This window comes from Trichosurus vulpecula, chromosome 1 (assembly GCF_011100635.1).
Source record: "Trichosurus vulpecula isolate mTriVul1 chromosome 1, mTriVul1.pri, whole genome shotgun sequence".
Classification (NCBI taxonomy): Eukaryota; Metazoa; Chordata; class Mammalia; order Diprotodontia; family Phalangeridae; genus Trichosurus; species Trichosurus vulpecula.
The window spans coordinates 418,868,934-418,880,962 of NC_050573.1; the positions used below are offsets into that span (position 1 = coordinate 418,868,934).

The window sequence follows — 12,029 nt, forward strand, 5'->3', positions numbered from 1 at the left end:
AGAGGTGAAAGTAGAAATAGAAAATTTAAATAATATTCACAAAATGCAATACTTTAGAGATGAAAGCAATATTCTCCAATCTGAATATGAACTATAAGCTGGCTTTCAACATGGATCAGAAAATCTATATGGTGGGTATCAACTTGGAAATGGGGGTAATCAACTAACAAGAGTGAGAGATAACATCTGGAGTGCCCCACTGGTGTTCAGGAAATATAAAAATATCTAGAGAAATTCCTGCAGTTTTTTTAGGGCTTTCTTTGGAGTTTCAGTGGAAGATCATGGATAAACAGTTATATGGAATGAAAAGATCAGGATATCTGGTGAGTGTGTCAGCAGATGTGATACGTACATTGATGTGAACACATAAAAAGAAACGGGCGTATTTGGGCATTATTGGAATCCAAGAACATATATATCAACTACGAAGGCTTTGATGTAAGAAATCAGCATTGGTCAGCCATGTTAGGTAACTACAAGCCTCAAAAAGACCATCTGGCCACCTGCTTCCCTAGTTCTTAGTGTTGTAAGACAAGCTTTTATTCTGTGTGTACTTGTATCAGAGTGTCTAAACTGCATTTTCCATTTCTGAATAAATGTGATTGAAGGGTGCCCCTTCTGTGGCCCAGTGTTCATTGACTACACAAATGAGTTTTAAACCCACATGCGTTTCTAAAGGATGGCTTTTGTATTTTAAAGTAAAATGCCTCCAGGAATCTAGATTATCAAGATATGTTCATGAAGCTTGAGGAAGAATTTATGATTTTTAGAAACAACTGCTAGAAATTAGTTCATACTGTTTTGAGTATGTCAAGTCTTCTTTTGAGTGAGTGGTCAAAATTTCTACAGTACACTTAGACGAAAGTGTATATAACTTTACGATTCCCTGTTAAATTGAGAAACACCTTCTGTTTCCTGGATGATATTGATATGGGTAATATTTTTGTACAGCAGAATATAACTCATCCTACATTAGCCAAATTAAGTCTCCTTTAAGGTTTCAGAATGCTATCCAAACTCTGCTTTAAAAGTTAACCATTTTAAATGTAAAATAACTTCACTTACACAACCTAAATTAATAAGAGAAACAAATTGTAAATGTTGCCCTGTGTTTTATTTTATTTTGTTTTGTTTTTTAAAAGAAAAGGCCTTTGGTTTACGTGTAGTATGAGGAAAAGCTAACCTCATGATTTCATGCTGCCAGGCTGGGAAGACATGGGCATGTATATATACTTCAGGAAGCACAGTGGATAGAGTGCTTGATCTGGAGTCAGGGAGAGCTGAGTTCAAATCCTGCCTCAGACACTGTGTGACTTTGGGCAAGTCACTTAACTTCTGTTTGCCATGTTTTCTTCATCTGTAAAATAATAGAATCTACCTCCCAGGGGTGTTATAAGGATCAAGTGAGATAATATTTGTAAAGTGATTAACACAGTGCCTGGTACATACTAGGCACATAGATATATAAATGCTAGCTCTATTGTTACTATTATTGTCATTATTATTATCCAACCAAGCTAAAAAGTTAACAGACCAGAGTGGAAATTCCATTGAACTCTTAGGAAAGGGAATCAGTTGATACAGGTCCTAGAGAAGTACAGGAACATGAAGAATGTCAGTGAGGAAAGAGGAGCAGGTTGTAGGGCTATTTATTTATTAGATTCGTTTCTAAGTGCTTGTTAAAAGATAAGGTTTTTTTTTCCCCCTCTTTTAAAATTTCCCTATGTACTGCCGGGAATCTCCTTTGCTTCCTCGAGTGTGGTTGTTTGGGGGGGGGGGGGAGGTTTGTTTTTTTTTCCCACAGAATTTCAGATGTTCTAACTAAAGTTTGCAGAAATTTCTCCTAGGAGATACCTCTTAAAATTTTACACAGGTACAAAACTGGTTTTTCAATCATACTGGCCAAATGATCCCAGATTTAAATAAAACAAGAAAAATTATCTATTTTTATGTGTGTTAATGCTCAGATTCTGTAACTGAATGAGCATTTTAGAATACAGGTTTATCCAAGGTTCATAAAAGTTATTTTTTTGCTAGAAAATTATGACACCCTAATCAGACACAATATCTTTTCAAACGCCTTTATGCAGTACTCTCCTACCACTGTATGTAATTTTTAATGTTTTAATTTAAAATGAAAAAAAATGTCTTTTTGTAATACTTGTGCTTAATTCTTTTAAAAGTTGCAATTAAAAGTCTGAGAATCTGCATTGCAGTCTTGCCTAGAACACTCACTATTTATGTGGCCTTGGGCAAGTCACTTAACTTCTCTGGGTCTTAGTTTTATCATTTATAAAATAATGACCATTGGACTAGATAGACCCCAAGCTCTAAAGATGTCATCAACCATTTTCAAAAGGGAATTCCCTCATGAATCTTGAGTGAGAGCAGATTTTCAGGAACAAGTGAAATTGTGGACGTTATTATTTAGCACTAATAATTATATATTCATTTTATGGCATTGGCAATTATTTTAGGAAAATAAAAAGCCTTCCTGGTAGGTGTTGTGTTCTAGTTGAAAGTATTGAAAATCCTGGCTGTACTATTTAATTATGTAATGTTAAAGTTGAATAATATTAGACCAGTATGTAATATTAGACCAGTCATTACTTTTTTTTAGGTCCCAGTTTCCTCATCTGTAAAATGAGAAGATTGAGCCCTTCCCATTCTTGATGTTATAAACTAGTTAACTTGGCACAACTAATTTTATGTATGTTTTAAAGCCTCATGGGGGAAAAACACCTTTGAAGTAGGCAACTACTGAATTGATAGTATGTAATATGTTTTCTTGACTTCATGAGTGGGGAACTCATAAAGTTATTTCATTGCCATAATAAGCCCATGCTAAAATTATGATAGCAATAATATTCTGTGGTGGCATGTCAGTTTTGTTTGGTTGTTATATAATAGCAAGTATCTTAAAGATATTTTGCCTCCCCATGTTTTATACTTACTAAGCAAGTTCAGATTTGCATAATGAATTTTCTCTTAAGGTGCCCTGTTATGAAAAATGTGTCTGCTGATACTTAAGAAATCTTACAAATCATATTATTTGAATGATATCTGATACCTTTTAGGTGATTGGTTTCTTGATAATAGCTTTAACTTTAACTTTTTTTCTTTTAGCTGAAGAAAAGAAGATGGTTGAAGAAGTATTTAATAATGCAATTGACTGCTTATCTGATGAAGACAAAAAGCTTCCTCAGGTAAGTGCTAAAGCAGTTAACCTAAACATTGTTATTAATAGTCCTCCTTCTCTATCTTTAAGATGTTAAAATATTATTTCTACAACACTGCTACAAGTATGGCTTTATGTATAAAAGGATGTTTTGCTTTCAACAGCACCTAAGGTTTTTGCTTTTTCTTTCTTTGCAATTGCCTCTTGTAAGTTAATATTTCTCTGACAGCTGTTGTAAAAAAGCACGAAATACTTTTAGATATGAAAAGATTATCATCTTCACTCCAGTATGTGAATAAATTAACTTGTGGTCCACATAGCCATTAAAAACAGTTAAAATAGAACCCAAACATTGGAAGTGAAATATAAGAAAAATTTATTCTTTATTTACAGGTTGAGCATGTGCTTCCTCTTTTGAAGCGAGGAATTGGTATTCACCATGGTGGTTTGCTTCCTATTTTGAAAGAGACCATAGAAATTCTGTTTTCAGAAGGATTGATAAAGGTACGGTTATAATTGCTAAATTGCAATTTGAATAATCTTGGCCGATGAAGCAATTGGAAAATTACAGTAAAGGCCACCTCCAGCTTTTGTTTTGTTTTGTTTTTACTAACCCGTACTGTTTTTCCCCTGTGTATAGCTTTTTATTATTTTAGGGCCAGCTAGATAATTGAGTATCTCAGAAATCTTTCTATTCTGTATACATGGATTTTTTTTTGGTCTTTTTTGCTTGTATCTAGCATAATTCCTGTTATAGTAGCAATTTTGATGAAGACAACACTTTACTGACTGAAGCAGTGCTGATTCTGCAGAAGAACTGTTACTTCAGACAGATAATCTCTTGAAGAGCTCATTTTGTAGATCAGGCTAGGAGTAGAATTACTTGGTTGATTCAGAAGAGGAAGACATCCTTCAGACTAAGGTGAAGCATGTCTACTCAAAAGGAAAAGAAATTAATACCTATGCCCAGTGGGAGTTACTGGAATATGGCATGTGTTGACCAAAATAATGGTCATAACCTTTTAGTTGATTGCTTTTGAATTACAGTATCAAAAGATTAGAGCTGGCAAGGGCCTAAGTCCATGGAGTGCTCTCCCTTCACCTGCATTTTACATCTGAAGAAACTAAGGTCCAGAGAAGATAAGTGACTTGCTTAGAGTCATACAGCTTGTGTCAGAATCATCATATGGTTTGCAGTTGAGTTTGAATTTGACTTATGAAATAGCCAGTTGAAGTACAGAAGCAGAATTATAAAACTTTTTAAAAATTAAATTTTTTTTCAAACAAAAATCTGTCCTCTCTCTCCTTTGCCTTCCAGCTATTGCCTAATTTAGAATGAAAGAAAAACCCCTGTAACAGATGCTTATCGTTAACAGAACAAAATTCCACATTAGCCATGTATAAAGGAAAAGGGAAAGAGAGAATGATTCTATACTTTGAGTGCATCGCATATTTCATCATCCTAGTTCATCATTACACTGATCACTTTGAAAGTCCCAAGACTTTCAAAGCTATTTGTCTCTATAACGTTGTTGTCACTTTACAAATTATTCTTCTGGTTCTGTTCACTTCACTATATTATTTCATTCAAATTTCCTCCACTTTCTCTGAAACTTCCCTTTCATCATTTCTTTCAGGATGACAGTACTTACATTTTTGTATGCCACAAGCTCTTCAGCTGTTTCTAAACTGATGGCCTCCCCTAGAGATTCTACTTCTTGGCAACCTCAAAAAAAAACTTAAAATGTTTGTGCTTCCTTAGTTAGACTTTGTTATGCTTGTGGATAATCTCTCCTTTAATTTATCTTCCCTCCAGTTCCCTCTTCTTTTTTCTGTTTTATCTCTTGCATGAAATGAATTCTGTACTCAGTTGTGTGTGTGTGAATGTATGTGTAAATGTGTGTGTTTTCCCGCCTCTGACCAGTTCACATGAGAGTGAGGTCCAAGTGACAACCATTTGCCGCATTCCTTTCTCCTTATTTGAATGGACTTGTATTTACTTACCCTGATTATGTGAGATAATTCTTCTTAACCTGCTCCAGCAGTATGTTCCTTTACTCCTTTTTCATTCTATGGTAACAGAACCACTCTCAAGCTTCTGTCCAATTAGACTCCTTCTGTGACCCCTAATGATGATAGGTCAGAAGGACAGAGACATCACTTCTCCACATTAGAATGTAAGCAGTTTTTTTCTTTAGTCCTTTGTCGTTGCTCATGTTTACCTTTTTGCGTTTCTTTTCACTCCTGTTTTGTTTGAACTTCAGAGTTTTTTTACACAGCTAGGGTTTTGTTTTTTTTTTTAATAAGGCTGTTTGGAGGTCCTGTCTTTTAAGGTTCTTTTTTACCCCTAAAAATTATATTCATTTTTCTGCATAAGTTATTCTTGGCTGTAAGCCTATGTCTTTTATCTTCTGGAATATCAAATTCTAAGTTCTTCGTTCCTTTACAGTGGTTGCTACTAAATTGTGTATGATCCTGACTGTGACTCCTTGGTACTTGAATTCTTTCTTTGCTGAATGTTCACAGGATTTTTTCTTTGACCTTGAAACTATAGATTTTGGCTAGGAAGTTTTCATTTTGGGATTCCTTTAAGGAGGTGACCAATGTATTCTTTCTATTTACACTTTAACCTCTTGCTTTAAATGATCTGTTCAATCTTCTTTTAAGAGTTCTTGAAATACGGTTTTTAAACTCTTTTTGGTTATGGCTTTCAGATATTTCAGTGAGTCTTAAATTTTTTCTCCTTGATCCATGTTCCAGGCCAATGCTTTTTCTGTGAGATATGTAACATTTTCTTCCATTTTGTTTTCAGTCTTTTGACTTTGTTTTAATATTTCTTGTGGCCTCATGGATTCATTGGTTGCTGTTTGGTCCGTTCTAATTTTCAGTGGGTTTGTTGCTTAGATGGATTTTGTACCTTTTATGCCAAGCCTTTCCAAATCTTTCTTCCATAGCTCTCGTTTCTTTTCCAAGTTTTTCCTCTAGCATTTTCATTTATAAAAGTAATAATTTTTAACTCTTTTATTAAACTTGCTTCATTTCTTTTAGGAATTCTAGTTGAATTTGTCCCCAAGTTATGTTTCTTTTTTGTTTTGTTTTGTTCATTTGGTTTTCTGAGACGTTACTTGCAGGTGTTTTGGAGTTATTGTCTTCTGAGTTTTTGTCTTTAGCATCCCTGTGTTTCAACAACCGGCTAGCAGCTGTTCTGGGGGTGTAAGACCGACACAACCCCAACAACAAGCACGCCGCAAAAGCACAGGTCCTTTTGATCTGCTTAACTAAGGAAAGCTGCATGAAGGAGTTGACAAGCTTACTTTAATTCAGCATACAAATATCATTCACTTAGTTCAGGGGAAGAGACCAGCACACTGAACTTCAGAGCAAATTACAAACAAATTACAAACATCAACAGAGAGACCAAATACAGATTCATAGTTACCAACATCTAGGTTCAGCCCGGGAGCTCAGAACAAGGGCTGGCCCAGCGTCACGTGCGCCACCACTGCTGTGGGTAAGAGCTCCAAAGAAGAGAAAGCCAACCCCTGGTTTTATATCTTTTTCAGTGTCAGGGGTTAATCACACATGGGACTCACCCATGTGACCTAGAATCCTCACAAAGAGGCGAGTTAAACCCAAGTGGTCTAAAAGCCTCTGCTGACCCAGACATGTCAGTCAAACTCATGTGTAAACTAGGCCCTCCCCTGAGGCAGGGAGGCACCAAGGACACCCAAATCTAATCAAGGAAACAAAGGCCAGACTCTTCAAGGGCTAAGCACTTGAACTAAGTGCTAAGAGCCCATTTTGCTTACCAACACACCCTGACAATATAATAGCTTTTTATGTTGGAATTCTTTTTTTGTTTGTTTCGTTGCCTATTTTTCCAGACTGCTTCCTGACTTAAGACTTCATATTAAGTCTGAGACTGTGCTCTTCTGGAGGAAAGGTCTGAGCTGGTGCTGTTGCTTCTTTCTTGGAGTACTAAGTATTATATTATTCTAATGTCTCAGAGATAGCTCAGGCTGGGGACCTACAGGCTTTCAACACTCTCAGAATGGTGTAATTCAGGGCAGAGATTTATTACTGCCCCTTTTATCTGAACACTCCCAGGGTGTCTGGGCAGGATCATGATATTCAGCATTCCCCTCCAGAGGGAAGTTTTGGGAGGAGTTCAAACTTGAGTTTGCAATAGTAGATGCTGCTAGACTCAGCAGGCTGGATAGCACTGCTGATTCAGAGTCAAAAAACTTTGAGCTTCTCTTTGGTCTTGAATTCCTGCCCTGGCTATTCCTTACAGGTTTCAGATTGGGCAGAAGTTGGAACTGAGAACTCATTCTGCTTCTGGGGTCCAAGGTACATCATTGCTGTTTGCTTCTGTACTTGTTCCTCTCTCATACACAGCCCAGTACATGTGACCAGTCCTTTTCCCAGAATATCACTCCAGTTGCAGGTCGCCTCCTTAATATACTCCATATTCAGGGACAGGCAGCAAAATTGCGTGTTGACATCTGGTCTTGTTCCCTTCGTGGGGTACCCTAGTATGCATCCAGGATTTCTTGCCCAGGCACAGGGTTCTCTGCAGCACATTCCTGGCCATACTCTGTCCCTAGTGTCCAGAGATCTCTATCTTCTTATGTTGACCTGTGCTGTAACTTTCTTTTGGATTTCTTCTTTAGGATTCATTCTGGTATGTTTTCTAAATCTGGAGGTTTTGTGGGGAGCTCACTGTTTTTTTTTTCTGTTATTTTGCCATCCTTGAACCATAGAATTTAATATAAGCCAAGTACGAGTTTCATAACTTAGGAATCCCACACTAGGATCAGAGATAAAGCCTTTGCCACTGTTCACATCAGGCAACGTAGTATTTCCTCTCCCCCACCTCCCACTCCTTCCTTATAGCTGATTTAGCCTTTTTTTTTTAAATTGAAGTTTATGGTGAAAAAATAGGAACTTAACTTGAGTTATGCAGTAAATGTCAGGAGTTTTCATTGCCTGTGTTGCTGCCTATGTCTTAGTCAGTAGTCAATAAACATTTATTAAGTGCTTACTACGTATTAGGCAATGTCTTAAGCACTGAAGATACAGATAAGAAAAAGTACTGAACAGCTCAGTCTTCAGGGAATTTACAGTCTAATAGGGGAAGATAATACACAAAAGAAAGCCAGCAGAAGGGGGGAAGGATCCCCCCCCCTTTCTCTTTCTCTCTCTCTCTTTCTTTCTCTTTCTCTCTCTCCGCTACACTCCCGGGGTATCTGGGAAGGGTCATGATATTCAGCAGAGCAGCTATTGGGAAAAGACGAGTTAGTTGGGACATTTTTAACCCCCTCCAGGAGAGAGGTACCTGAGGATGCTGAGGATCAAAGCTGACTTGGTCTCCGTGTTGACAGGCTTATCCTGGAGGAGGTTCTTGGTCATGGAAGGGAAAGCCAAGCAGAGCAGCTGTTGGAAAATTAGGGGCAAACGTAGATGAAGTCAGAGAAAAGAAAATCTGTGTGTCACCTCCCTTGTGATGGAGAGTAAGATACTGGATGATACTACGTTGCCTGATGTGAATAGTGACAGAGGCTTTATCTCTGATCCTAGTGTGGAATTCCTAAGTTACGAAACTCTTACTTAGCTTATATTAAATTCTATGGTTCAAGGATGGCAAAATAACAGAAAAAAAACAGTGAGCTCACCGCAAAAACCTTGACAGATTTAGAAAACTTTACCCTCGCTCGCAAACAGGTTTTCTTTTTTGTTGTTGTTGTTGCCTTTTTCAATTTTGTTTTACACATGTCTTTTTAATATAGCACAGGATGTCTTCCAATGGAAGCCTTGTTATAAATATTTGGGTTTCTAGGTTAGTCCATAGAAGTCTATTTAACCCATACTTTAGTTGAATTATAATACAAGCCTCAATTCTGAGTCTTGGAGAGTAGCAGGGAGTCATGCAGCAGAGAAGGAAAGATGGTCTATCTTTCCTCTTGGTAGTAGGGTTGGTGTTAAACAAAATTTTCATTCTGAATTTCCATTTATTCAGCTCAGGTAATCTCAGCCTTATGTTGAGAGAAAATCTTCCTTATCAAACTAATTTACCTTAATGTGTCTATGCCATGGCTTCTTACCCTTTGATTGGTATCTCATTTCTTATAAAAGGAGACAGGGTGGCACAGTAGAAACAGTGCTGTCTTGTTGTCATTTGTTGCCTGTGTGACCTTGGGCAAGTCATTTCACTTCTTTGTGCTTCATTCTCCTCATGTGTAAAATGAAAGGCTTGGACTAGACTCTGTTCCATTCCTGAGACCACTTCCAGCTCTAAATCTATTTTTCCTCACCAAAATGAGCCTTTTAATTACTGGGACTTCAGGCAGCTATTACATCCAAATTCATAATGTAAGAGAGAAATACCTTTGGATAATATAGATGAGAACTGATTCAAATTTATAAAAACAAGAAGCATTTTCTGATTGCTAAAGGGTCAGACAATTTGAATAGGCAGTTTTCAGAAAAAAATCAAAGTTAATGATAACTTTGAAAAAAATGCGCCAAAATCACTAATATTTTGAGAAATACAAATTCAAGAAGCTCTGAGATTCTACTTTCACATCCCTCAGATTCTGCCCCCCCCCCCCCCAAAAAAAAACAACCTGAAACAACCAACTTCACTATTGGTGGAGCTGTGAATTGGTACAGCCATTTTGGGAAACAGGTTAGAACTTGCCTTCACAGTCACTAAACTGCACATATCCCTTGACCCTGCAATACCCCTACTATGTTTCTCCCCCCTCCCCCCAAAAAAGGGAGAAAACAGAAGGAAGAGCAGAAGGAATCCTAGATATTCAAGGCAGTTTTAAAAGTTATAAATTGAATTTCCTACATAGAGTGAAGAAAAGCAAGCCCTACATATTAAAGATTCATAGTTTAATGTGAATCCTCTCTTATAGAAACACCCATTTTATTTTTCTTTTTGTTAAATTTAGAATTTTTTTTTAAAAGAAAGTTAAAAAGAATGTTTGGGTAGGAGGATAACAACATAAGCAGACTATCTCCTCCTTGGTAGTTTGACCAAAAGGTTTAGCTCCCTTTATTTGTTTTTCAGAGTTACCATCCTCTGTTTCTGAGCTTCTAGCTATTTTAAAATAACTTCCTAGTTTTTCCACACCAATTCTGCGGCTTTCACAGTTCAGTTGTACATAAAATTATTTTTAAATGTAGTGAAAGGCAGGTTAGAAGTCATCATTAAGGTACAAGCTTCCCTAACTTCTGTTTCCTCAACTTTAAAATGAGGGGTTTGGACCAAATAATTTCAACTCCCCTTCCAGTTCTAGATCTGTGACCCTATAGTTTAAGAGACTTGATGATGTGCTTACATTGAAGGCATTGTTAATGGCCACTTGCATTCAATAAGCAGGTTATTACTTTGCTCTGTTCCATCCAACTAATTCAAAATATTATATGATATATACCTGTTTTCTAATTTGGGCTTCTTTATGCAGAACAGCTTTTCTGGTAATGTATAGAGTAAATTCTTTTTATTGATAAACCATTTTTCTTTGTTTTTATAAGTATGTTTCTAAAAGAATTTGATTGCATACTTTAACTATTTTAGTCATTTTGCTTCAGTTAAATAACTGATTTTATTGAGCAGTGACTTTATGTATGTTTTACTTATTCCCTAAGGGTATCACAGTAAGGTAAAACAGTTTGATAACATGTCTTCAAGTTTTTAAAAAAATCTTAGATACCTCTTATTTCTCAGTTTTAAAAATTATTAATAAATATTTATCTAATGTAATGTAAAAAGGAGGTTTACATATTAGAACATTCATAATTCAAAAAGAAAAGGTGTTCATTTATGTATTTTTCCCTTACTTAGGCCTTATTTGCAACAGAGACTTTTGCTATGGGAATTAACATGCCAGCCAGGACTGTGTTGTTTACAAATGCCCGTAAATTTGATGGGAAAGATTTTCGATGGGTAAGTAACATTACAAGAGAACATGTTGAATTAATTTTCATTTTTTATCTGATAGTTTTGTGTTGTGTTCAATTAAAAAAAAATCTTAAAATACTGTGATTTCGAAGCAGTTTATTTCATAGTAAGTGATGTCACTTGCTATGCTTATTTGTCTACATTCTCCCTTTTTTGTGTGGATGTTTTCTTTTTTAAGTGAGGGCTTGCTGTCTTACTGATGCCTGGTGACTGTGAGAATACTGCTTTTGGAAACCTTAATCAGAATAGTCCTAAGGCACAATAAAATTTACTTGGGTTGGGGGAATTGGTTGCAGACTCCAGCTGCTAAAGTTGTCCTATTGAGTCTTTTTAAGTGTGACGATAAAGAAGTTAGGTGTACCCCCATAGCAGCTGGTGAGTAATCAAAGATCCAAAGACCTAACATTAAATCTAAAAAAACTTAAACCCTCAAAAAATACTTTTTACTCCTTTTTGTCTTTGTACTATAATTATGTCATCTCCTGATATACCTTCCCTCTCTAATAACACCATAGAACCTTCCCTTGTAATGCAAAATATGTCAAGTGAAAACCAGCCAACAAAGAAGTATGGCAATGTCCTACACTGCTAGTCTCCAACATTTCTGCCAACAGTAGAGAAGTATATTTCTCATCTGCTCACCAGACCTAGCTTTCAGTTTCCCTTTCATTTACATTATTATAGCCATTATATCTGTTGTTGTCTTGCTTCTGCACAGCGGAAGCACTAGACCTACTTTTTTCCATTATAAAAAGTACTTCTCTGAACATTTTGGTGTATGTGGGTCTGTTTTGTCTTTGGCTGACTAGAGCTACATGTTCACTGGTGGGATGGCTGGATCAAAAGGATTGTTACCAAAACAGCTTCTATACAGAGACT

General features: G+C 36.4%; 1 protein-coding gene across 2 annotated transcripts in view; it reads left to right on the plus strand.

The window, feature by feature from the left end:
* Positions 1-12,029, plus strand: part of MTREX (Mtr4 exosome RNA helicase) — a 96,121-nt gene that overhangs the window by 24,344 nt on the left and 59,748 nt on the right. For both annotated transcript variants that reach the window (XM_036760835.1, XM_036760842.1), the window contains exons 12-14: positions 3,127-3,206; positions 3,572-3,682; positions 11,034-11,135. In XM_036760835.1, coding sequence (XP_036616730.1) covers positions 3,127-3,206; positions 3,572-3,682; positions 11,034-11,135 — 293 coding nt within the window. The remainder of the gene's footprint in view (positions 1-3,126; positions 3,207-3,571; positions 3,683-11,033; positions 11,136-12,029) is intronic.